Below are 25,942 nucleotides of genomic sequence, written 5' to 3' on the forward strand. Positions count from 1 at the left end.
CCACAGCGTCCCCACTGCCAGTGACAAAGGGCTACTACTCAGCATGGCTCTCTGAGGGAAGGGGGGGGCACCTGCCCCAGCAGCAGGAAGAGGAGGGAGCTCGGTGCTGGCAGGAGCCAGCAGCCCGTGTTTACTCTGCGGCCCAAGTTGGTGGATCCCACCCTCTTATCTCAGCCGCGCCAGGGCAAAGGGCGACACGGGGCCTTGTAAAGCACCCGGCTGCCAGCACCCAGTGGGGACCCGCGGTAGCCCACAGCTCCCCTGCCCCATGGTGGTGCAGGGGAAGCAGACCCCCAGGGGAGAGCAGGGCCACCGTACGGTGCCAGGAAGGCAGCCGGCCCTTCCCCATGGCCCCCACCGGGCTGTTACCAGGGCCCAGCCAAAGCATTCACTGCTTTGTGGTGGCTCTTTGTTGGCCTTGAAAGGGAAAAGCACCCAGACAGGGGCAGCCACCCCCTGCCTTGAGCGCTCCAGCCCTGCCAGGGGGCTGACGAAGGCAGGGGCTGCCCTCCCTCCATGCAGCCCCCTAGTTTGTGCCTAGTTTCCAGCAGCGGGGAACGAGGATCAGCCCCAGAGGGACACCAGCAAACATGGTGCCAAGCCTGGGCCGTAGCACCCGGGGAAGAAGAGAAGCAAGAGATGGGCAGCATTACAATAAAAGTACAAACAGGCTTTATTTCAGCACAGAACCCCACAGTCAAAAGCCCCTCCACGAACCAGGTTGCCCCTGCCCGAGGGAGGAGAGGGCAATGCCAAGATGAGGAGCAAGGGTGGTGGGAGATGGGAAGCTGAGGTGCCAGGGCTGGAGCTCTCCTCCTCACCCAGGGGAGTGTAGGCTCTTCTCCTCCCCCCTAGCCAGACCCAGGCCTGGAGGTGGGTTTTTGAGCACCTGACAGGGGCGCAGGCTGCTGGAAAAGGCTAGAACAAGCTGTAGCAAGTGCAGAAACACACTCAGGGTGACTCTGGACCCCAGCATGGGCAGAGGGGAGAGGCAGCAGCAATGGTGGGAGGAGGGCAGGAGGAGCAGAGGGGCACACGCCATGGGCACAGGCTGCAGGACCAACAGTGCCCCAGAAGCAGGCAGCTCTCCCCCGGCCCCATCCTTGCCCTGAACCCTCACGGGTGTCTTCCCCACCACCAGGTTGGGGTCAGAGTGGATGAGGGAAACAAGAAAGAACAAGAGGCGGCAGCTGCTGAACCACTGGAGCCCGTTTATTGCACAGCCGAGCAGGGCACGGCCCCCTCCTCCAGCTGAAGGGACAGAGACCAGAGACTCAAGCGTCTGCCCCAGGCAGTAGCACAGGGCAGGGGACCGGGGCCCTGGGAGCAGGGGGGAGCCCCACCGCATCCCCTCTGCTCCCCACACAGGCCCTGCAGCAGGGGCCAGGACAGGGCTAGGTCCTGGACAGCCCAGGCTGGGTGGATGAGGCAATGGAGGCCATGTGCCATGGCAGAGGACTGTGCCCAGCTCAGCAGGGCACTTCTGCTCCCCTGGCACACTCCAGCCTTCAACCCAGCCCTCAGGGAGAGCCTATGCCAGGAGCTAACGGAGCCAAGGGTGCGTGTTGATCCCTCGGGGAAGCAGAGGAAGGGGTGAGAAGAGGAGGCAGTAAACGTGGGAAGGCAGCAACGGGCAGGAGAGCCAGGGCAGCACGGCCATGCCGGTGCTCCAGGCACCACGATGCCTGCACGGGCTGGCCCAGTCCTCTCCCTGCCTCCCGCAAAAGGCAGTCCCCAGCTCCGAGGAGCTGGGGTGCATATCTGCTGGGCAGCACTGCCCCACGTCACGTCTGTGCCAGTGAGAGCTCCTCCAGGCCTTCCTTTCCCAGCCGGTACCTAGCGAGGTCCTTGCGCGTGACCATGCCCACCACCTGCCGGGAAGGGGACAGGGCACAGCCCCATGCTGGTATGCAGAGCCCAGGTACAAGGGCACATGCCCCCCCTCGCCCCCAGGGTCCCAGCCTGCCCACACACAGCAAGCAGAGACTCACCTCATTGCGATTGTCCACGACCACCAAGTGCCGCAGTCCCAGGGCTCGGAAGAGCTTGAACACTCGTGGCAGAGACGCCTCCTGCAAGGCAGAACGGGGCCGTGTCACCCCTGCTGGCACCCGCTGCCTATCCATGACCCCCGGGATGCCGGGGTGCAGAGGGGTCCCCGACCATTACCTGAGGCACGGTGTAGGGCGAGGGGTTCATGAACTCGCTGAGGTCAATCATGCACTCGCGCTCATCCTGGGAGACGTGGATGGACTGGATGGGGGGGAAGCGTGGGTAGGCATCCCGAAAATCCTTCAGTTTCAGCCGTCGCTGCACCAGGCTAAGGTTGGCTCTTTCTACAAAAACCTTGGGAGGAAAGAGACCATTGGGGTCTGTCCCACAGCACCAACATGCACCAGGGTTAGGGCAATGCACGGGGACAGGGAGGGAAAGAGGGTAGGAGCACAGGGGAGATGCACTGTCTGCAGAAGAATAGCCTGTTTCCCATTCGGGGTTTGTGAGCCCAGTGGGGTGCAGGATGATGCTGGGGTAACCCTAACACAGCACAGCAGCCCCCACCATCTCCTTGGGTGAGCAGAGCGTGATGACAGGGACACCCTGCCAGCCCCTCCTGAGCAAGGCAGGCAGCAAGGGGCCTGAGGCAGCAGTAGGACAGGGGCACCAGGGCTCAGACATGGCCCAAAGAGCCTCCATGCAGCATCACCCACCTTGTGCTTCAGCAGGACGATGAGCTGGGAACGTAGGATCAAACCCCGCAGTCCTGCCACCTGCAACAGAGCACCAGGCATGAGATGGGGCAAGGGTCCCACACTACAGCCACCCCTTGTGGGGCCAACCCCCAGCTGCATCCTCCTGCAAGCAGTGCCTGGCCCACCTGGGTGGCATCAGGGTTGCTCTCCACCACTGGGAAGCCATTGTGGTTGGAGGAGGTGTCACTGAGGATGTCCACAACCGTGCCCACTCGCTCAATCCTCCGCAGGCAGGTGACAGGAGTGCTCATGACCTCCCTGCAGGGAAGGCTCAGTGTGAGACAGCTCCACGGCAACATGTCCCAAACATCCCCCACAACACACACACCTCCACAGCCCTGATGTCTCCTCTGTCCCCAGAACCTGCCAGGGACATGGGGAAGGCATGCACTGCAGGCCACGCTCCCTGCCAGGGAAGGAGCTGAGCTGGTGGCACCAGGGGACAGCACACTCCTGGGACTGAAGTGTGTCACCACCTCCATTTCCAGCTCAGGCCAACAGCAGGGTCCAAAACCTGCTGCCCTAGGAGTGTCCCACAGCCCACTTACCTGGCCGTGAGGGAGTGGGATGTCACCGGGGCCTCCCAGTGCAGGAAGGGCACGCTCTGCAGCTGGATGTGCATGTCATAGAGCCCCTGCAAGGAGAGCAGAGCCATCAGAAGCCACCTAGTGACATGCTGAGGGGTACAGCCAAGTATCAGCTCACCTCTGAGGAAGCACACGCTTGTCCTGGCCCCCCCCCCCCCGGCTCCCCAACACCACCAACCCTGACCCACAGCCTCTTGCTCTGTCCTGGTGAGCACACCAGCCCTCACCTCCACGAAGTAGTCTCCCACAATCTTTGCCGTCATTAGCACCAGCATGATGGGGAAGCCATAGGTGACATTGCCTGTTGCCTCCATCATGATGACCGTGAGACTCAGCGTCATCCGCACTATTCCACCTGTGAGGGACACCCAAGGAGTTTGGGGGTTTAGGAGGGCAGGGAAACACAGGATGAGGGGACAGCAGAACACCTGAGGCCCAAGTCTCTGCACAGCGATACAGGACCACCCGCACAGGCAGGGGAGCCTTGGACAAGTCCAGCCCTCACTAGTGCCCCAGCACTGCCTGTGCTTGGCAGGGTCATTCAGAAACCAACAGCTAGGCTGGGCTTCAGCTGGGGAAGAAGCTGCGCAGGGAAGCAGGGACCGCTTTTTCCCATGCCACCTCCACCCCGATACGATCAGGAGGTGGCCAAGACTGTGCCGTGGGGAACTCACCCAGCTGTGCAGCAGCTCCCATCAGGGCATACTTCCCGGGGTCAGCCCAGATCTGAGCAGAGGAGAGAGAAGGAGCCGAGTCAGCTGCTGGCTGCAAGGCATCCAGTGACAGCGAGCAGCGCCCTGGCCCCCCAAACCCCCTCCAAAGCAGGAAGGAGCACCTGAGGCTGCCTGCACAGCCCAGCTGCTGGCAGGGCTCTGTCGGGAATTTGGAAAGGCCAGACCCAGCTCAGAAATACATCACATAAGGAGCCCAACCCACTCCAGACTTCTGTACCAAGCTCTTAGCCACCTCCATGCATGCTGCCTGCACATCCCACCTGCCCAGCAGTGAGGGAGGAGGGCTGGGTGCCACCACTCCCACCACCCAGCACCCCTTCCCACCAAGGACGAACCGAGCCTTTGGTCAGGTAGGACAGGGAGATGCCAAAGAGCCTCCCCCAGGCAGCGCCGATCAGCAGGGAGGGGATGAAAACCCCTGCAGACACCGTGAGGCCATAGGTCCAGCAGGCCAGGAAGAAATACATCAGCGTGAACATACCCAGTGTCATGGGATTGTAGGAACCTGAGGTGGAGAGAGAATGGAGAGTCAGTGCCAGTCCCGCAGCCCAAAGGACAGTGCGACAGGCTGTGGCCATGGCAGAGCAGACAGCAGCAGCCCCACAACACACTCCCAGCAGTAAAAGCCCCTCTCATCGGGTCCACTTGCTGCCCTGGCAGCACAAGCCTTTCAAACCAGCTCTTTAAGTCGTTTCTGCCCCCTCAAGGGCCCTGCCAGCCACCCAGTGCCATCCCAAGCCCTCCCATCCCACCAAGTCCAGCACACGCCTTTCCTCCATCTCATGACCCACAGTGACCCAGCCCCTTCCAGCCCCGTGGTTCCCAGCCTCCTGCAAGGCAGCCTGATGGGATTCAAAGCCCTGAGGGACCACCAGTGCTGGAGGACAAGGTCGGGAGGACAGAGGTGCTGGAGAGCTGGCAGGGGGCCTACCGCCAGCTTTGGGATCAGCTCAGCAGAGCAGGTCCTGCAGACCCCCTCCTGTCCCACAGCTCCCATGGCTGCTCTGGCCGGTCCCAATCCATCCCATGACAAAAGCTGTGCCATCACAGCCAGACCCTGCTGTCTTCAGGACTCAGCCTGCTGCTATTTTAAGATAGTTGAGCAACTCAGTCTAGTTTAAACGAGGACTTTGCAAGCTCTCCTTCACAGGGAGGTCAATGGACCAAAGCCCTGAGCCAGGGAGGGCCCAGCATCGCAGAGAGCAGCCCTGAGACACAGGACAGTCATCACTTGGCTTCAACTGGCCAAGCTGTACTCTGTGCTGAGGGATTAGAGATTTGGAGCTGTCTGCTCCCTGCCCACGTGCAGCTGCGCACCAAACTCAGAGCAGCGGGCAGAGGGCGTGCCATCGTTACTCCAGGTCCAAGGGAAGTGGGAGCCAAATTGCACTTCTCAAGCAAATCCAAACCCCAAGATCCACTTCCTCAACCTGCCCAGAAGGTAAAGTCATTCTGGGGCAAGAGGCCCTGCTAATTAAGAAAACAGCCAGGGATATTCCCAAGACAGACTTCAGAGAGCCAGCGAGGGTCAGACATGCTCCCACACAACTCAGAAGTGACAGCTTGCAAATGTGCATAAACAAAACCACGTCCTTGCCCACAGGCTCCCGAGACCACAGCCCTTTGGCTGAGCTCCTAGCTGCCATGAGGCACAGCACCCATTCCTCCTCCTTCCACCACCACAGCAGGAAAGGAGCAGGTACAGTACTTTGCTGGATCCCATCGTGCCCTCATGGGGCTATACCGGTCATCCCCTGTCTTGTCCCCCAAGTGGCCAGGGAACAGGTCAGCCACTTCGTGCGAGCCCAGCCCCACTCTGCTGATGTTCAAGGACCTACTTGCCAGGCACACGGACCTGGAGGGTCATGGAAGAGGTTCACGACGCTCTTCTCAGGTGTGTTGAAGAAGGCAGTGGCCATGGAGTTGTACTCTCCATCAGCGCAGAAAAGCTGAGGGGGAAGAAAAGAGAAGTGGCAGATGTGGGCTGCCCGCAGTGAGGAAGGCTGCCAGGCTGGGGGGGATATGTGCTGGCGAGGTGGCGGCTCTGGGCGGCAAGCACAGCGGCACCACGCCAGGGTTGCCAGCTCTGCCTGCGGTGAGGGCACTGACTGCGGTGAGGGCACTGACTGCGAGGTCCAGTGCCACAAAACCCAGCACAGTCTCATCTCCCTGCTCATCCACCAGCCTCCGCCCAGGCTCGGGGTGCCCTCCATGCCGGGGGGCTGTTCTCCAGCATCTCCTACCTGCAGAGGATATGCCACCGTGCTCCCGTGAATGGGCTGACAGTCTCTCGAGCAGTAAATCATGACAAACCCCACAGTCGCTGTCACCGCTGCCACCAGCATGGCCTCGACTACCTGGAGGCAGGGCCGGTGGATATACCTGCGAAGGGAGCAGAGGAGTGAGGGTGGCACCCAGGGGCACGGGCAGGATCACCCGCAGCCTGGCTTGCCACATCACTTTGGGCAGACAGACAGGCTGGCTGCCTCTGCTCCCCACCCAGACCCCACCAGGCTGTCCTGGGCTGGCAAAGGTGGGCTGGGAGGCCAGCAGCTCCAGCTGTGCCCTGCCTCCCCTGCACGGCGTTGGGTACAGCTCCCATGGAAAGGCTGGCATGATCTGCCAGGGGGGGACAGTGCAAGCCCTGAAAGCTGTGGCCTGTGAAAAGCCCAATTGGAGTGATGGCCTGGAAGCTGCTGCAGACCACTCAGTGCTCCATGGCCACAAGTCACCCCTCCCTGAGGCCACGAGGCTGGTCCTGGTGTTTGAAAAGCTGGTGACAAGTATTGACTGTGCCAGACTGGGCTTGGATACATTCTCTCATTACTCTCAGAAGCACAGAACAGTCAGATCTGCGCAGTGTTTGCACCTCTTTGGGCTCTCAAGTCATTCGAGGGAAGTATTTGGCAGGGCGAGAGCAATGGTGGGATGCTGCAGGTCACAGCCTCGGCCACAGGCAGGGAGAGGCACAGCCTCCCAGCTTCCAGAGGCTGCGGTTGCTCACATTAAGTGCAAGATTACAGCCCTGCTCTGGCTGGGAACACTGCTTCAAGGGAGCACAGAAGGTGCCAACCAACCCATGCCAATCACCTTAACTACCCATGAGCTCTTACCTGATTCGGAACATCGTTAACCAGTAGTTGAGGGCATTGAACAGGGCCCCAAGGATCCCACCTGAGAATGCAAAAGAGGAAAAGCTCAGCACACAGGTCCCAGGCTCTCCTACAGCTGCGTAGGACACAAGGAACCTGTGAAACTCAGGGAGACATCAACAACCCAAGTGTGACCAACAGCCCTGTGACACATGGATGCTGTCTCTGCAGAGACAGCCAGGACCTGATACCAAGAGGAACCCAGCACGAGCAGTGGGATGGGCCAACTCCACGGGACAAAGGCAGCTCATTTGAAAGCAAGGGGCTGCCCACGACTGCGATGCACTGACCCCACTTAAGGACTTTGTGGTACATGGATTAAAGAGGCTCGTTTCTGCTACAGCGGTAAGGGCTGGGCTAGGATCCCGCTCTCACCCCCATGTAAACCCTACAAGCAGCCTCTGATCCAGAGCTTAATGGATTTCCCATTCTCCTTAGGAAACTGGATCCCAAAGCTTTTTAGACCCAGACAGAGAACAGAGGAAATTATTCAGACTAATCAAATTGAAAGAGCAGCACTTTCTTACCAACCACTCCCATAAAGATGAAGATAGGAATTTCCTGGATGGTGTATCCCATTTTCTGCAAACAAGCAAGAAATGGGTTTCAGATCTCCTGGCCCATCTGCAGCCCCACAGCGGGTCACTGTCTGCTGGGACAGCACAAGCCTGTGCCAGCAAGCAGCTCCCAGAGCTGCCCCAAAGTCTCCCCTGGATACCCCGCAGCCCCCAGACTCAGCAGTGGCTGCAGAAAAGCCTTCTGCTGGGCTTGGTGGAGCTGGGGTCTGGCCAGACCCCACTGCCTGCTAGGGCAGAGCCTGCCTCAGCCCCTTGGTGATGTCTAAGCGGCCCCAAGCTGCCGTGGGCTGCTTCTAACCCCCCCAGCAGAGCCCTACACAGGGAATATCTGCACCGTACCTCATTATCGAACCTGCCGAAGTTGATGAGCCCAGGGCTGGAGAGATCCCAAGCATTGCCATGGTAAACGCTCAGGACAGAGTTCAGAGTGAACGTGGAGATCATGGAGGCAAAGAACTAGAAAGAGATGCAGCCCAGAGTCACTGCCAGCTGCCTCCAGCCCTGCTCCCTCACCACATGCCCCCCTGCACTACCCCAAACCATGTGCTCCCGGCACTGAGGCCCTCGCGTAGGGCTTGGTACCCACGGTGTGGTGGGGACAAAAGGCCACGTTCCCTGTGGCAGCATCTTGAGCAGCCTACACTGACCAGGGGCTCGCTCCTCCATTTGCCTCTCTGTTGCCCCAAGGCACAGCCCCAGGCAGCTCCCTTAGAAAGGAGCTGGCAGCAAGATAGAGCTCAGCCACGTTCAAATTCAGGCCCCAAGGGCCAGGGCACAAAGGAGGAGCTGGGACACTGTTCCCTGGGATGTTACACGTGGCTGCCCAGCTGAGGCAGGGGTGGCAGGAGGCCTGGGGCTGCGGGGCACTGGGAAAAGGCAATGCCTCACACCAGAGCTGGCAGTCCTCCATTTACTGCTCCTGTTTTCCAGTACTTACAATTCTCCACGTAAGGAACTGGTTCCAGAAGGAAGCCCCTTCCTCCAAGCTGAAGAGGACACCTCCTGCAAATGCAAGACACAAACACCTTCACAAGGGGCACGTGCCACAGACCCTTGGCTCACAGCACCAGCCGAGGCACCCAAAGTAATCCCAGCCCAAGTGCTCCACACCTCACAGGCTCCAGCAAAGGGACCAGCAAGGCCATCAAGCCATCAGTGACGTACTGATCACAGAAAAGCCCCTTCACTGCCCTCCTCCATCCCAGGGAGGAAACATTTGGGATCAGAGATCATGATGATCACAGATGATCCCTCTCCTTTCTTCCCAAAACCTGCATGGCGCGGCAGGATAGCTTGGAGCGGGGCTGAGCACTTTGTGGGAGGGCTCCTGCAGTGCCCTAGGGCAGATCCTGGCAGCTGCCTCCATGCAGGTGGGAGCAACCTCCTGACAAGATCCACATGCAGGCACTGCTCAGCATCAGAGAGCCAGGACACGTACCCACAGGGGCACCAAATGCAGCCGAGACACCAGCAGCAGCTCCAGCCGAGACAAAATCCCTCTTTTCTGTGTCTCTGCGGAAGTACTCAAAGATCTGAAACACCAAAACGAAGGCAGGTTTAGGGCTGGCCACAGGCATGAGTTTAAGGGAGACACGGTTTCCATACACAAGCCCAAGCCACCAGTGTGACCCCGAGGAGCAGCCCGGTTTGGGCACAGGAGGGGCATCTGCAGTACAACCATTGGCCCTCAGCACCAACCTTGAAGTCTCGCTTTAAAGACGTGGATCTTCCCTGGGAGATCCCAGCAGCAATCACTGCTCCAGAGTGAATCATAGGTCCTTCCTACAGGCAGGAGAGCAGAGTCAGATCAGAGAGGGAAGAACCCCAGGGACGGTCAGGGATGGTTGAATGCTGCTCACCAGGTCGCAGCCCTGAAGAAGCTGGCCGGGAGGATTTCCCTCTGGGAAACACAGACCTTGCCATTTTCCCCCCTTAAACCCTCATTCTAGCAAGTGTCTCCCATGGCCTGTTCCCACCAGCACTTCCACCAGCTGAGGAGATTAGGGATTCCCTTCCTTCAATCCTAGCAAATCAGAAAGGTCCCAATGGGGCACCCAGGTCCCCCATCTAACATTTGCCAGGACAACCACCGACAGATGTAGGCTGCTGCTCTCCTGCCCCCAGCTGAGCCACGCACAGCCTGGCTCGGTGGCACCGTGTGTCCCGGGGGCTCCCCAAGCCTGGCCACACCAGTCACCTTGGCCAGCAGGCCAGCGAATACAAGTGGGAAGGAAGCCACCACAGGGCCCCCAGTGCACGGCCGGCGAGGGGTGCAGTACGTATGCCAGCAGCGTGTCAGAGAGCCCTCGTGCACATCACCTTCCCAACAGCCAGGCCGCCGACCACCGAGAGGATGACCCCGCAGACTTTGATCACCAGGGTCTGCAAAACAGAGACAAGCACAGCACATCACGTGGGAGGCATGAGGAACATGACTGTGGCAGCCCTGGGGGACACGGACCACATGTGTCACAAACAGGTGGTTTAGGTTAAGTCACTGACCCTAAACCACTTGTTCATGACCGTGACCCTGGGGAGCTTGTGATTCTCAGCCCCCCGTTGTGGCAATGGGGTTGGCCAACCTTCTTTTCAGAGCAAAGAACTGCCCAAAGCTGCTCTCCCGGTGCCAGCTGCGGATCCCAGGGCAGGGGATTTAACCCGCCGGCACCAGCGGGACAGCACAGCGGGGTGGCCGGGAGCTCATGCCAGCTCCTCTGGCACAGCGCAGGCAAGGACACAACGTGCCCAGGCCAGGCGGAGGGAGCCCCATCGCGGGCAGAACACACACATCCCACCGCCTCCCCCCTCCTACCTTGAGGCGGACAACGTGTGGGATCTTCACACCGTTGAGATAGCATTTGATCTGGGGAATGCCACTGCCAGCTGCGACGGGCTGTGGGGAGCAGGAAGAGCGTGAGTGGCTGCCACGTACAGGATGGGGCCACACCAGCCACCTTACCCCCGTCTCTCAGCACAGGGCACACCACACACAGCCTCAGAGAGGCTGAGAGATGAGGTCAAAGCCTATCTACAGGCTCTGGAGGAGGGCTTGAAGGAGGTACCCACTGCCCCTAAGGGCAAATGTGCCAAGGAGAAGGAGCTGGCTGGGTTCTTGGGGACCATTAGGCTGTTCCCACCACCATGCCATGGCAAGAGGCCCAGTGCTGCAGAAGGCTCACGCTTGGTGGCCAGGGAAAGCAAAAGCAAAGCCACAAGGAAGACACTGCTGACTCAGGGTGGCCCAGTCTCTGACCTGTCCTCCTAAGCATGGCCCCAAGGCACCCCACCAGCCCGCGCTCCGCTGATGCTCCTGAACACCCAACATGGAGATACCAAGCCAGGGCCAAGGCTTGTGAGAGCACCCAAGGCTGAAGCACACCCTCTGCCCCAGGCTACCAGCGAAGGGCAGCACATCCTGTCAGTCTGATGGCCCTGGAGAACCTCAACAGCAGAGCTGGAGCCAACGTTGAGGAACTGGGGCTACCAAGAGCCAATGTGGCAGAAATACATTTGCTGTTACACAGATGCGCATGTCTTCTGGAGACGTGATCCTGCTTCCCCCACGTAAAGAGCCAGGGCAGGAGGCACAGGGATACCCCAAGCCAGACCAGTTCCAAACTCTTACCTCTATGAAAGCAACAATCATGGAGCCCACCATCACCACGCTGGCGTTCAGGGTAGCCCAGAGTAACAGGGAGAAAGACAGGCCCCCTTTCTCTGTGAATTTGTCAATGTCTGGGGAAGCAGCTCAAGGAAAGGCCAGTATCAGCTGGGTACCATCCCTCCCACCACGATAAGGTGCTGCTAAAATGCTTCTTGGGCTGCAGCAGATCCTGCACAGTTAGGGCAGCCACAGCTGCTGCAAGGATCCACCTCCGTGATGGCAGCACCCAGCCCCAGCTCAGCCCCACAGAGCAGCCAGGAGCTTGGCAGCACTTCGGGCAGCAGGATCCATGCTGCCAAACTCAGGCGAGGAAGCCCTGCCCTCTCCCCCAGCACCCCTCTTGTGACTGCCAGGAGCAGAGATCCCACACCTCCTGGCCAGCCAGCGGCCATGGCTCCATGGGAGGATACTGCCCTTCACCACCCGGTACTTCAGCCCAGCCAGGTTCTCTACCACAATGTCGATGAAGCAGGCGATGAGGCCGGTGAAGATGCCGATCATGGCACAGATAACCCAGCGCTTGATCTCCACCGTCCGGAAAGCCTGGGGGACCGACAGCCATCAGACCCTGCTGCCACCCAGCCCAGCTCAGCCCCCGCCAGCATCAAGGGGACTCCAACCCACCTGGTCACCTTCCCCAATGTAGCCCTATACCTGGGCAGCTCCAAGGAGAGCTGCTCAGGGAAAAATGATGCTGGCTGAGCCTAGATTGCAAAGCCTGGCTACAATTTACTTATTTCAACCACTGCCCCTGCCCCCTGTGGGATCCCTAACAGTAGACGTGCTTTTCCAGCTTGCCTGCCGCCATCAGACCCCTCCTGTTGAGCTTCTTGCTGTGCCACTGACTCCCAAAGCCCCCAGGGCAGGTGCTTCATATGGCTCCAGAAGTCCCTCTGCTCAGGGACCTGCCCCGTGCTGCCCAGCAATGCCAACTCGCACCCAGGCCAGCTCCTGTCTGAACCACCCTGTGCTGGGTCCTTGCTCCCAAGGTTTTATGGCTCATCACAAGCTGATCAGTGCCCATAAACTCACCCTGGCTCAAGCACTGACTTGAACACAACCTCCTCTGGCATGGAGAAGCCCCCCAAGCAGCTGGGCAGGGAGGGAAGCTTCCCTGGGCCATCCCAGCTGCAGGGACAGAAGGTAGCTGGGTCACAGCAAGACTCACTGTGTGGTTTATCCTCCTCTCCTCCTCCAGGAACAGCTGGTTTTCACTGTTGTCATAGTCCAAGCTCTAGTTCAGGAAAGGGAGATGCTGTTACCATCTAGTACAGGTGAAGAGATGGTCGTGCTGGAGGGCTGCCCTCAGACCCTCACCCCTGCACTTCCACACCCCTGTGTCATTTTCCCCCCTCGAACCCACTCCTTCCCTGCTGAAACCTCCCTAGCTGGGCAGCCACAAACCCTCACCCACTGCATCCCAGAGAACAGAGCTGAGTTGGGAGGGAGATGGGCACTTACCTCATACTTGAGTGACAGGAGCTTCTCATTGTGGGGGATCTCATTGGGATGCTGCCGAGGAAGCTCTGTCTCCTGTGGGACATGATGCACAGGTTAGGACAGCCAGGTCCGACTCCAGCCCTCCCCTCTACCACGTAACTGCTGGTTTAACACTAGCTTTTTATGCTCAGGAGAGGCAGGGAGGACTGCAGAGTGCAAGCTGCCTGGCAGGCTGAGATCTGGGATGATTTTTCCACCAGCTGGTGGATATACGGGATTTAAGGCAGCTGGAGCAGGCTGTCAGGCATGCACTCCCACCCACCACCTCTACAGCCCAGGGCAGGATGTTTCCCCACAGGCAGGTGCAGGGTTCACCCAGCAGGGCAGCACGCTGCCATGTTGATCCAGCGCTGCCTCCAAGTGGCTCCGTGCCCGTGCCCCGGTGGAGGGCAACCTTTCACCTCAGCAGGAAATTCCTCTGGCTGAAAGCAAGGAGCTATTTCAAGCAAGCCTGTGTTTTTGGGCAGAAACCAACTTTTATTTCCCAAATGCCTTTGACCATGCAAGCTGTTCCCAGCTCCGAATTAGGGCATTTACTGAGGATGCTGGAGGGACCAGCGGCACCCTGTACCCTTCTCCAGCCCCATGTTACAGCTATGGCCAAAGCAGACCCAGCCTGTCCTCCAAGGCACTGGATTAAGGCATGTCCCTTCCCATTTAAGAATTCCACAAGAAACATTTAGCAAAAGTCTTCTCGTTTGCTCTTCCTACAGCTCTTGAGCTGCGGCAGGAGCACCTGGGAAACAAAAGCTTTTCAGGTGTGCATGGGGGAGGCAGGGAATAGCTTGAAGCCTGAGAGTTTTTGCAAGATGCTTCCTCTGCCCCTAGCCCTGTCCCCAGAGCTGAGACGTGTCCCCCTCAGCTGCTGTCACACTGCATGTCCCCTCCCCTGCCTTCACGCTGAGCTGGGCAGCGGGCAAGAGAAACAGCTTTAAGCCTTCATGGCAACAAGGAAGAAATCCCACCCCATGCACTTCTGCATTTGCTCCCGTGGGAGGAAGGTCCCTGTGCTGGCAGGCTGGTGCTGCTGCCCAGGAAGCGCAGGGGACCTCAACATGTGGTGGCTAAGGGGAAGCAGCAAGGGTCAAGGCAGAGCAGCAGGCAGCTGCCCACACCATGAAGGTCACCCAGCCCAGGAGGAAGCACTGGAGCCCTCATAGGATAAGTGGGATGTGAAGGGGGGGAACAAATGCAGCCGTTAATGCTGTTAGTGGAAGAAGGGAAGGGGTCTTGGTAACAGTGGGCTCCCTCCTGTGCCACTCACCAGCTCATGGACATCCTCATTGAGGTCCACATTGCTCAGCTGCCCGATGCGCAGGAAGGAGGAAGAAGTGAGCTGAGGAGAGAAGGGAAAATGGGGTCAACTTCTGAACATGCTGCAAGCCCTGGTAGAAAGAAGAGGCAGGCACACAGGTGCTTGTCCTCTGCCCTCCTTGTCGCGCTCTGCCTGCCCACCGCCACAGCCCCCTGAAGCACAGCACCCACAGAGGGCTGCTCATGAAGGACACGCTGAGGAGGTGGGACCCGCCACCTCAGAGGGAACACCAAGCAGCAGCAGCCTGCCCATGGCTCAGCCAAGCTGCTCCAACCTCTTAGCTGGCAGAGCCGGCTCACCCAGGGAAGGGGCCAACCAGCAGCAGCTCATCCAGGACTGGCAGTTGGCAGCCCTGAGAGCTGGGAGAGTCACCAACAGCCTCCGGCCGACGAGCATGGTACCCACACCCAGCAGCCGTGCAGCCAGCAGACCTGTGCCCAACAGCACATTGATGTTTCCCCAGAGCTGGGGAGGGACCAAACCCCCAAGACAAAGTGCCATCTCCACAGTCACAAGGACACCAAGAGGCACCAGCGCCATCCCTCAGCTTGTGCACCCAGCCAGCAGTAAGGGATGGCAGAGGGCACGTTTGGCTTTGCCACCGGCTCCCCGGGAGCAGCTCCCAGCCAGGGAGCTGAGCACATTGGTGTGTTTGTCCCTCTCCGAGCAGCCGGGACCGGAGCGATGGCTGGGCTGGCTGCCAGCCAGCACACACAAGAGGAAGCAGGGCATGATGCTCCCATGCAGCCTTGGGGATGCTGGCTTGCGAGCCAGCCCCAGCGCGATGCCGGGAAGGAGCACTTGTGTCTCCCTCTGGGGAGCAGGTTCTCCTTTCACTGGTGACCGCTCAGGCTTGTTACTGGCAGTGTGATTGTGTAATGTGGGAGTCTTTGGGTTATTTGGGGCATCTCCCATCTCCTGGCCGATGCAGGCAAGGGTTTGGTCTGCAGCCGAGCCAGCTGCCAGCTGGGCAGTGCCGCGAGGGGACTGGGCAGAAGCAGGCAAGCTGCCGTCACCTCTCCACTGTTGTGAAACACAGAGATGTACAAGGGTGCAAGCAGCATTGTCTCCAAGCACAGCCCAAATACCATTTCTCAACATTAAGATCTTCTGCTCCACAGCCTCATCCCTCCCCAGATGCCAGGATAAAGGACTGGAGAATAAAAGAGGGATGGTGAGCAGCAGCAGGGCCCTGGCGTGTCAGTCCCTCTCTGCCCACAAGCCGGCAGATCCCAGATCAAGACCCTGCTCCTTTAATCCCCACCGATCCCGTCTGGAACAAGCAGGCCAGGGCAGCCAGGAGCCACACACGTCACTACAGACAAAGAATATCCCTCTGTGCTTGCAGCCTGACCTATTTTTCTGATTTCTCTGTCTGCTCCACGTTCCCATTTACTCCCTGACCTGCAGCCAGGCTTTGCCTCTATCCCTCCTCGGCGCCTGTTTGTCCCCAGCAGCCTGAGCCCGCAGCAGGGGCTGAGCACAGAGCGCTCCATGCAGCCGTTTTCGGACACTGGTTTGGCAAGACCAGTCTGGGCTTTGGTTCTGGTCCATGATGGCTCCACTATCTCCATGGAAAAGATCCAGGCAGAGCCCTTTCCCAGCAGTCAGAGCAGACCACCATGGACACCTATGAGCCAGGGACACCCAACGCTGTCACTTCCCTGTGGGTACACGGATGGGAAATTCCACAGTCACAAGCTGGAGGCAGGAACTGCCTGTTCCAGTGCCCACTGGTGCCCAGCTGTGCTGGTGGCAGGCGGAGGTCCCAGCCGGGCCCCTGCCACCTTGGGGTGGGGGGAAGGACACAGTCCTTGCCCTGAAACCCTGGGAGGGACAAAGCTGAGACCTTGCAAGGGAACCCAGCTCCACTGGCTTCAGAGAGGACAAAGATTTAAGGCTCCCATCAGATGCCACACATCTAGGGCAAGATCGAGGCAGTGAGATGGAAACAGCCACTCATGCAACATCCCCTGCTCACGCCTGGGCTCAGACCTTCAGGCACGACCAGCCCTTCAGGGAAATTCTCCTTCTGCTAGCCATGGGAGTTTGCCGAAATATTAAACATGGCTGAACCGGTGACACTCCTCCCTATGGAGCAAGCAGCTAGGGCAGAGCAGCTCTGCTCCCAGCGGGTCAGGCAGCAGCAGGGCCAAAGCACAGATGGAGGGAAAGGAGCTGCAGTTGAACCTGAAGCTGAACTTTGTTAGACAAGGAGTGTGATTTTGATATGCAGCCCCTACCCACTAAATCCTGGCATCCCTCTGGCATCCAGGCAGGCCAAGCCGCTCTGTGAGCGGAGAGTTGGCTCCCAAACCACCTGGCACAGGGATCACATGCTGGGAGGACAGAAAAAAGTTACTTCCATCAGCACTCAATTTTTGTAAGAGAGACAGGGCATATTCAGGCAGCCAGGAGCCAAGACAGAAGGTTATTTGTGCACGGCTCAGATTCACTGAGCACACGGACAGCACCACCCTCCTTTGGATGCTTTTCAAACTCAGGCCAAGGCAGCTGCTGATCCCGGGTACGTATGATGTCGGTGTGACCACGGTACAATTATCTCCACATAACAACACGCACTGTTGCCAAAAGCCAGAGGATGCAGGCGGGTTAACAGCTCTTCTGTCCCAGGAGAGGCTCGTGGGCCAGCTGAGCCTGCCTCCGACAGCGGTACATGAACAATGATGGCACCCAGCCCTCGGCACTCACCCTGTTTGGGTGGCAAAGCCAATTCCTTACCCATTTTGAGCCCTGCAAAGAGCTGTCTGGAGCCTTGGTCTGGACCAAAACTGCTTAACGACTTTGCCAGTGGGGCAGCTGGTACACTGACAGGCAGGGCTGCTCCTCAGAAGGAGCCCACCAGGCTGCAGGGAAGCCCCTGAAGATGAGCAGAGGCAAACACAAAGCCCTGCACCGGGGATGGATGTGCCCCAGTGGCTAGAAAGCAGTTTTGCTGAAAAAAGCCTTGCAGCATGTTGGTGAATAAGTTGAAGAGGTGGCACAAACCTGCAGTGGAGGTGGTTGACCACCTCCTGGGTGGTGCAAGACCACAGCCAGGAGGTCCAGGGAAGGGATCCCATGCCTCTGCATAGTACCTGAGATAGCACACCTGGGACCTGGTGTCCAGTTTGGGCTCCCTGGGACAAGAAGGGCATGGAGATGCAGGAGTGAGTCCAGTAAGACAGTCAGGAGCCGGAGCATGTGGCAAGACATATGAGGAGAAGCTGGTGCTTCTCAGGAAGATCTTCTGGCCATCTCTGGACACCTAACAAGAGGCTGCAGAGAAGATGGAGTCAGACTTTCCTCAAACATTGATGGGACAAGAAGCAATGGAAAAGCTGCAACAAGGGAACATCTGCTTAGACATCAGAGACAAATGTTCACCCCGAGGGTGGTGACACACCGAACCTGGGGCCAGAGAGGGCGCAGAGCCTTTGTCCTTGGAGATACCCAAATCTCCACTGGATGTGGCCCTGAGTGACTTGGTCTGAGGGATCCATTCTTAGTAGGAGCTGGGCTAGAGACCTCCTGAGGCTCTTTTCCCCGTCATCACACTGCCACCTACTCCAGCACTGCTCTGAGATGGGCAAGAGCAAATTCAGGATCAATCTCAACAAGAAAAAAAATCTGGCAAAAGACCTCAACTGCCATCCTCTACTCATGCCCCAGAAGGATCATCTCCGAGGTCGGGCAGTGGCAGCTGAATGTAGATACCAGCACCAGCCCGGAGCATCACAGGTTGGGGTGGGAGACAGCAGCACTGCTGCCAGCACCCCCGTTTAGCCAGCGTGACAAGAAGCCACCCTGCTGTATGTGATGCCACAGCAGTATTTCAGGTCCAAGCACAGCAGTCAAAGAGCAGTCCCTGTTTGTGAGTAGCAGAGTAACTTCCACTGAGGCCAAAATGCTGCAGAACCAACCCAGGCTGTGTGCACAGTGACCCAGCAGTGCCTCCCAAACATCACCCTGAAGAGCTGGAAATAGGGGACATCTGACTCTGCTCCACAGTCCACTTCCACAGGGATGAGGCAGCTCCCTGCGGCACATCACCCACCCCCTGTGGTCTGGCATGAAGACCCCCCCCATACACCACCCCTTATCACTGTTCCGTTGCTCATTAACAAACTGGAAGCACGTGGCTTTGTTATCACTGAGACAATGCGCGGTGCAGACCACATCAGAAGCCCACAGCAGTACTGCAGAAGCAGCAGGGGGGGAAGAAAGAGGATTTCCAGCCCTCAGGGTTCCCTTGGCTCCAGTGTGCTCTGCCAAGGAGCCCCCGGTACCTGCTTGGGTGGGAAGGATGGCTCGAGGCTGTGTCACTGGGTGGCTCACCAGCTATGGAAGCCCTGTCACTGGCTATGGCAGCATGTGGGGGAAGAGGAACTGCAGGGCTTTTGAAATCCCCTTCCTCCACCACACAACCACAGCTGCGATGGGCTTCCAACCAACACAGCCACCATCCCCAAAACACCATGGCAGGAGAGAACAAGGCTCCTCACCTCCAGGCTCATAAGCGGGGAGAAAACATCCAGACTCTCCCCATGGTGTCACCACTCAGCTGTGATTTTGCTTCCAGCCTCCCTCTGACACTCCAGGGCACAGCTGCTCCTTGTCCCTCACCTGCGCAAGGCTGGGAGATGCTATTGTTTCCCTGACCCACCTGCCTTTCTCCAGGTACCTTGTCCCCTCTGCAGAGGAGCAGTGTGAGGTTAAAGCATCGCCACAGTCCCCAACAGCACGAGCACCCAGCAGAAGGGACTGGACTTGCAAAACCCCTCTGCTTGGGGAAGCTCCTGACACCGCTCAAGGGCAGTGGCTTCTCAGGGAGGCCAGCTCCAGGCTCCAGCAGCAGGCAGGCAGGGACAGGCAGCCTCTCTGCTAGCACGCAGGGGATGTGCAATGTGCAGTCCACCCACCAGGAATCAGGGCTCATGCAGAAGACTTCTTTTTCTCCCTCCCCCCCGCCAAGGTTTTCCGATTGCAGCAAACACGGCAGCCCTCTGGCATCACCACCGGGTCGCACGGGCTGCACTTCACACCCCATTACTTGAAGTAAAAGAAAACAAGAGCAGTAACTCCAGAGAGGCAGAACAAACACAGAGAAGGATGAGCCGCCCAGCAGCAGCAGCCTGGTCCACATTTTGGTGGCCCCCTGCCCACATCTCCTGTTCCAGGCACCCTCTGGAGCAGGAGCATTATGCCAAGTCCAAAGTCAAGGCATTTTAGCACAAACACCAAGCATATCTTCAATGGGTAGCGAAGGAGAACTGTTTTTTGAAAAAATGCCTAATGATGGAAATTGGCTGCTCTTACTAAAATCATCCACCCACTTCTCAGCCCAAGAACCAACATGCACAGCTCAAGAAAGTGGGAAAGGGGCAACCCACAGTAGGCACAATGATCAGGCATACAGGCAACGTCTTGCTTCTTGATACACTTGAGGCACTAGAAAGTCTCAGTGAGAAGATGAAGACTCAGACAGCTCTAAAGCAGCACTCAGCTGGCCCCAAAACCAGAGGGGACCTCAGGCACAGCCCTGTAGCATCCCCTCTATGGTCACAGGCATGTTTAGCCAGCCCCTCCTCACCTCCCACCCACAAGTATTCAACCGCAGTCAGATAGGGAACTAGAGACCTGTTTCATTTTGTCACTTTAAGATGGCTTTCATTTCCATTGAACAAGCACACAAGAACGGGAAGAAGCTCCACTGGGGACAACCCAGGTTTAAGTCTCCTGTGAGCTAAGCAGCTCCAGTCTCTCTCTGCCCAAGCTGTCCTGCCTTCCTGCTTCAACCTGCATGACTACACAGCATCTAGGTCAAAGGACCTTCCGAAGGAGAGAGGCAGCTGCCCTATGCTGAAAGGCAACCCCAGCGCTACAGTGGCAACCCAGCTGCCACTGCCAGGTCAGTGCCACTGCCAGAGGCATGTGTGGTCTGGGCAGCCACGGGTTCGGAGCTCTGGCAAGGTACCTGCTCTCCTCCTTTGCTAAGGAAAATGCCACATAGTGCCTATGCCACCAGCTGGGACCTGAGCTGTCCACGCTGTGAAGGGACACTGACAATAAATCAGATTGGCAGGGCTGGATATCCACCACCACTGCCCGGGCTGTAGGGGGGGCTCAGGAATTTCTTCCAAGCCACCAGGAAAAGCCTTTCCTAACTGACTCACAGCCACGAGATCTGGTTAATCCCTATTTTAACACCCTGCAGACCTGCAGAATTCACCACGTGGTCTATAAAGACAACCCGTGCTGTAAACACACAGGGTCCCATTAGACTGACTAGGAAGATTTTTTTTTTTTTTTTTTTTTTTTTTTTACACCAGAACAGCTGCAGTGGTGCAGGTGACTCCTTCTAGGCGCCATACCCCACTGCCACAGCGCAATGCTATATGCTTCCAGCCTAACGAACCCTGTCTTTCCTTCTAATTAGCCTGTTGCTCTGACTTGCCCAGGAGCAGAGCAGCACAGAATCATGCTCGGTGAGATGTCCCTGCTAACAGCTGCCAAAAGCTGGCACTGCTCCTCCCTGTCTAAACTCAGGTCTCCCAGCAAACTCTTCACAAGAAATTCGAAGACATCACCCAGAGACAGCCCCTATCCCACCTGGTACTGGCACAGAAACACCCCATGGATCCAGCCTGACATCCCACCCAGCCCATGGCCCTCGCCCCGCACAGCCTACCCTGCTGCAGCTTCGCTCTGTAACAGGCACCAAGTGCCTCAGCCAGAGCCATGCCGTGCTTCAGCTAACCACACATGTGCGGGCAAGACTGCTGGGCAGACTGCCTGAGCCAGGTACACCAGAGAGAAATTTCTCTTCAGTTAATTACTCAAAAATAATTTGCAAGAAAGAATTGGCCTCCCCGTGTTTGTAACACAGCCCACCCTGGACTTGCTTTTTGGCAGCGCAGCTCCATACGTACCGTGTGACATCCACCACCGCGCCAGCGCTGGGTGCTCTTGTGTTTGAGCTTGACACATTGGTTTGGGCTGCAGCAGCATGCCAGGCAACGGGCTCTCTCACAGAATGAGATTTTTCATAGAAATGAAGAGGGCAGCTGCAGCAGAGCAGCACCCTGCACCTACCAGCACAGAATCCCACTGCCTGGGGCTCGGCTGCACCCACAGCAGGGCAGTGGGCAGTAGCTGGCCCCGCAGAGCTGCCGCACGGTTCTGGCAGGGCACTGGCACCCCATGCTGGCAGCTGGCCATGGCAGGACTGCCCCAGCACTCGGCAGGGTGGGCAGCCAGTCAGTCCCCACACTCAGTTTTTTCCCTGAGTGACCCCAGAGCCCCACGGCACGGCCGTGGCTCCCTCCTGGCTTCTTCCCACGCACTGTTTTCCTCTGCTGGAAAGCTGCTCCCTTCTGGACCCTGCCACGTTCTGTTTTCCCCAGCCTGGGGGAGCCCAGAGGGACCCTGACCTCCCCCGGGGGCTGCTCAGGGAGCAAAGCCCCGACACCCCGCAGCTCCCTACCGGCAGCCCTCGCCCAGCCCCGGGGCAATGAGCCCGGTTCAATGCTACAGCAGAGGGGAACACGGACACGGCCCCGAGCCCCGGCCCCCCCTCCGGCAGCCTTCAGCACAGGGAGGCCGGGGACCCTCCCGCGGTGCCGGTACTCACCCGCCAGCCGCCGCCCCGGGGCTGGTACCGTTGAACAACGGGGTGGTCTCCAGGTTCTGCTTTCCCCGGCCGACCCCCCGGGGGGCTGCTCAGGGGGTAGAGCCCCGACACCCCGCAGCTCCCTACCGGCAGCCCTCGCCCAGCCCCGGTGCAATGAGCCCGGTTCAACGCTACAGCAGAGGGGGACGCGGACACGGCCCCGAGCCCCGACGCAGGGAGGCCGGGGCAGACCACCCTCCCCCCCGGTGCCGGTACCCACCTGCCGGCCACCGGCCGCCAGCCCAGGGCCGGTACCGTTGAGCAACGGGGTGGTCTCGTCCGCACGCCCGTCCTCGTCGTCGTCGTCGCGGTCGCGGCCGGACCAGGACACCTTCTTGGCGACGTTGGCCATGCGGGGCGGCGGCGCAGCCTGCCCGGCCCTGCCTCACCGGCCGGTCATGTGACCGCGTGCCGCGCCCTCACGTGAGCGCTACGGCGGCCGGCAGGGGCCGCGCCGCCCCGGGGCACCATGGGAGCTGTAGTCCCGCCCGCGCCCCCCCCATCCCCGCCGAGCCCTCTCCTCGGGACAGCGGCCGCGACCCGGCCCCGGCTCCATCCCCGTTCCGCAGCCGGCGCCGGGGATGTGGCCTGCCGAGGCGGGGAGAGCGGCGGCGGCGGCCCGGGAGGCCGCAGGGCTGCGGTGAGGCCTTGCCCCGCGGCGGGCCCGGGCGCGGCTTGCGGCTGGCAGCCCTGGCAGCGAGGCCCCCCGGCCCGGGGAGCCCGGGGAGCGGGCGGAGCCGGCGCTGCTGCCGCTCTCCTGGCAGGGAGCTGCACCGGGCAGCCGTGTGGGAGCGTGTGTGTGCTTTGCCTCAGCCCCCAGCCGCAGCTCGACCCGAAGGTTTGCGCTGGCCAAGGGCCAGGCACTGGGGCACTGCTGGCTCACCCCGGTCACGGGCTTTTCCGAGCTACAGCTTCCCCCTCGGGGTGACTCAGTGGCAGATGCTGGCGGTGGCGGGGGACAGGCAGGGGTCACTCATGTGTGACGGAGCCTGGGGCTCTAGCTGCATATGCTGAGCAGCTCCTGCCTGGCCCTAAGCAGCACTGAGCGGTACAGTGAAAAGCCAGACCAGAAATAAGTTCTTTCTCTGCCTGGAGAGGAGAATTTTAATTGGGATATATTTTAATCAGAACGTTGGGGCCATATACCCTCTGGTCAGAGCTGATAAGCCCCCAGCTTTGGGACAGGTCCCACCCCTGCCACGCTGGCTGCCAAAAGCCCTTTTCCTTTGCCCCACATCCAGTGGCCCCAGTCCTGAGGCGCCCTCTCTGCCAGGTGTCCCATCACCCCAGGAGGACGAGGCTCAGGCTGGCGCCACTCCCACCGCCAGGCTGGTCACAGGCAGTGCTGGAGGCAGGGGCACGACACCCTCTGCACCCCGCCCTGCAGGGAGGCATTGGCCAGCGTGACGAGAGGGCCACGGGGCAGAGCCCGGCCAGTTGCCACGCTAGCCACCTCCCCTGGCAGGAGAGCCCGGCTCCAGAGCACGAAGCCAGCCAGGTGACCCACAAAAGCTTCTGCGGTGCCCAAGTCCCTGCCAGGGTGGTCCTGCTCCCAGCCCAGCACCAATGAGCCACCAGCTGGAATTTCATAGCCCTGCTGGAAGCCAGAGCCAGCAGCCAGCACCCGCCTGTCCACGTAGAAGCGGTACTGGCCCTGGCCAGAGGACCAGGTGAGGCAGAGATGGTGCCATTTGCCATCCAGAAGTGGCATCACTGGGAGCTCCCGAAAATGCCTGTTCCTGATGACAAAGTGCACGGAGCGTGGGAGGTCCCTGCCGCAGCCACGCACAGCCAGCTCCCTGCTGCCGTTCTGGGTGGTGTAGGAGAGGAGGCCACCGAGGCAGGAGGCTGGGGTGGCCAGCCAGGCACAGAGTGACAGCTCCCGCAGCCCCTGGTGCAGCCCTGGCTTCAGGATGGCCACACGCTCAGCGGAGGTGTTGGGGAAGAGCAGGACAGCACCGGTGCGGCAGGCTGGGGAGGTGGGCACTGGGGCAGGGGGCCCGTACCTACCCTCTCCTGGCTGCTGGGGGGCCCGTGGCTGCTCCTGGGGGACCGTAGTCATGGTGGGGAGCGCTGATGCCATGACTTGGGCTCCTGGTGCTGTATCACAAAGGTTCTCTGCATCCTCCCGGGGTGTTCCACCAGGCCTGGCATGGGCTGGCAGCCAGTGCCCTGCCTCCTGCCAGCGTTGCTGCCACCGCCGCCTTGCCTTTGGGCGCCGAGGGCTGGGAGTGCTGGGGGCCATCCAGCTCTGCGACTCCCACTCCAGCTGGCTGCCCCAGCTCTGGGCAGTGGCTGGCAGGCTGTGCAGCTTGGTGCCAGCCTCCACCAGTGTACCCAGTGGGTGAGTGAGTGGGCAGTGTGGTGGGCTCAGGGCACCCACTGTCCCCTCCAGCTGCTTCAGCCTGCGGTGCAGCCGCTGGCTAGTGGTGGCCAAGTGGGCCAGCTTGGTGCCCAGGGCAGCCCGGGCAGCCGCAGCTGCCTCTGCCTGCTCTGCCAGTGCTTGGAAGCGTCCATCGATGTTGTAGGAGATGTTGTAATTCCTGGCGATGCTCTGGAGATGGCTTAGTGTCACCTCCTGGAGCCGGTGAAACTGCAGGGGAGTGGGGTGAGGCGGGGTGAACCCACATCCCTGTGCCGGGCTCCCGCAACCCCCAGCCTGGCCCAAAACACTGAGTGCTCCCCTGGCACAGGCCAGGCTGGGCCCCCTCCCCACCACGCACACCCACCTGTTCCTCCAGCCGCCGCAGCCGCAGGAGCAGGGGGCCAGAGCGGGTCACAGGCCCGAGTGCCTGGGTCAGGCCACCCTGCAGGGTGGCAGCGAGGAGCAGGCAGAGGGGCAGCGCTGTCCCCGCCATGCTGCTGCCGGACACTTTATGCCTGCACAGCAGGGCCAGCCCTGCCCCCGTGGTGTCCATCCCCCCCCCCCCCCCGGCGCACCATGATGAGATCTGCAGGCAGTGCCGGCCTGCCCTAGCTGCCGCCAGCTCCTGGGCTCCCGGCCCTGCTGCCCTGGGCCAGGCACTGTGGGGGCGGCTGGCCCGGCTCAGGAGCTGCCTGGGGCTCTGGCTGCCCGGGTCAGGGGCCAGGCAGGGATGCTGAGCCCTGGGGCGGGGAAGGGTGTTGTGGGGATCCCTGGGCACACAGCCTTGGTGGGCCCAGCCATGTGGGACAGGGACAGCTCCTGGAGGGCAGCAGGGTGAGGAGTCTCAATAGTTAATATTGGGTGCAGGACAGGGTGGGCAGGTGGGACAGGCAGAGCAGGGCAGGCAGGATGGTGCAGGCAGGGCAGGGTTGGTATGGTGGTGTGGGCAGGGCGGGCAGGGCAGTGCAGGCAGGGGAGGCAACGCAGGGAAGGGAAGGGTAGTGCAGGCAGGGGAGGCAAGGTGGTGCAGGCAGGGCAGCACAGGCAGGGTGGGCAGAGCAGGCAGGCAGGGCCAGGCAAGCAGGGCAGGGCAAGGCAGGCAGGGCAGGTAGGGCAGGCAGGCAGGCAGGGCAGGGTGGGCAGGTAAGGCAGGCAGGGCAGGGCAGGCAGAGTTAGGCAAGGCAGGGCAGGGCAGGACGGGGCAGGGCAGGAAGAGGCAGGGCAGGCAGGGCAGGGCAGGCAGGACAGGGAAGGGCAGGCAGGGCAGGGCAGGCAGGGCAGGCAGGCAGGGTAGAGTGGGCAGGTAAGGCAGGCAGGGCAGGGTGGGAAGGCAGGGCAGGGAGGGCAGGGCAGGCAGAGTTAGGCAGGGCAGGGCAGGCAGGCAAGGCAGGGCAGGCAGGGCGGGCGGGTAAGGCAGGCAGGGCAGGGCGGGGCAGGGCAGGCAGGGCAGGGCGGGCAGGGCAGGCGGGGCAGGGCGAGGCAGGGCAGGGCAGGCGGGGCAGGGCAGGGCAGGGCAGGCAGGGCAGGCAGGGCAGGGCAGGATGGGGCACGGCAGGGCAGGGCAGGGCAGGGCAGTCTGGGGCGCGCGGGCCACCAGGGGGCGGCAGCACGTGCGCGCCGCAGCA

At 60.3% G+C, this 25,942-nt stretch overlaps 2 protein-coding genes across 3 annotated transcripts; both read right to left on the minus strand.

The window, feature by feature from the left end:
* Positions 1-655: 655 nt before the first annotated feature.
* CLCN7 (chloride voltage-gated channel 7) lies at positions 656-22,406 on the minus strand. 2 transcript variants are annotated; one of them, XM_040592353.1, is made up of 25 exons: positions 22,173-22,406; positions 14,230-14,301; positions 12,927-12,998; positions 12,634-12,699; positions 11,876-12,008; positions 11,427-11,536; positions 10,614-10,694; positions 10,121-10,183; positions 9,500-9,583; positions 9,240-9,333; positions 8,739-8,803; positions 8,141-8,257; positions 7,751-7,805; positions 7,185-7,245; positions 6,315-6,453; positions 5,927-6,020; positions 4,407-4,576; positions 4,012-4,063; positions 3,565-3,692; positions 3,299-3,384; positions 2,876-3,008; positions 2,709-2,768; positions 2,170-2,346; positions 1,992-2,072; positions 656-1,871 (listed from the first exon to the last, which is right to left on the minus strand). In XM_040592353.1, exons 1-25 carry the CDS (start codon positions 22,302-22,304, stop codon positions 1,785-1,787), a joined length of 2,412 nt encoding a protein of 803 aa, XP_040448287.1. In that variant the 5' UTR covers positions 22,305-22,406; the 3' UTR covers positions 656-1,784. The 2 variants fall into 2 exon arrangements, with proteins under 2 accessions (XP_040448287.1, XP_040448288.1); XM_040592354.1 differs by lacking the exons at positions 12,634-12,699; positions 12,927-12,998; positions 14,230-14,301; positions 22,173-22,406 and adding an exon at positions 12,498-12,609.
* Positions 22,407-22,602: 196 nt separating this feature from the next.
* On the minus strand, positions 22,603-24,874 carry PTX4 (pentraxin 4). The gene is made up of 2 exons (XM_040592355.1): positions 24,682-24,874; positions 22,603-24,545 (listed from the first exon to the last, which is right to left on the minus strand). Exons 1-2 carry the CDS (start codon positions 24,868-24,870, stop codon positions 23,286-23,288), a joined length of 1,449 nt encoding a protein of 482 aa, XP_040448289.1. The 5' UTR covers positions 24,871-24,874; the 3' UTR covers positions 22,603-23,285.
* Between the last annotated feature and the right edge of the window lie 1,068 nt (positions 24,875-25,942).

Source organism: Falco naumanni, chromosome 4, assembly GCF_017639655.2.
Source record: "Falco naumanni isolate bFalNau1 chromosome 4, bFalNau1.pat, whole genome shotgun sequence".
In the NCBI taxonomy this organism is placed as follows: Eukaryota; Metazoa; Chordata; class Aves; order Falconiformes; family Falconidae; genus Falco; species Falco naumanni.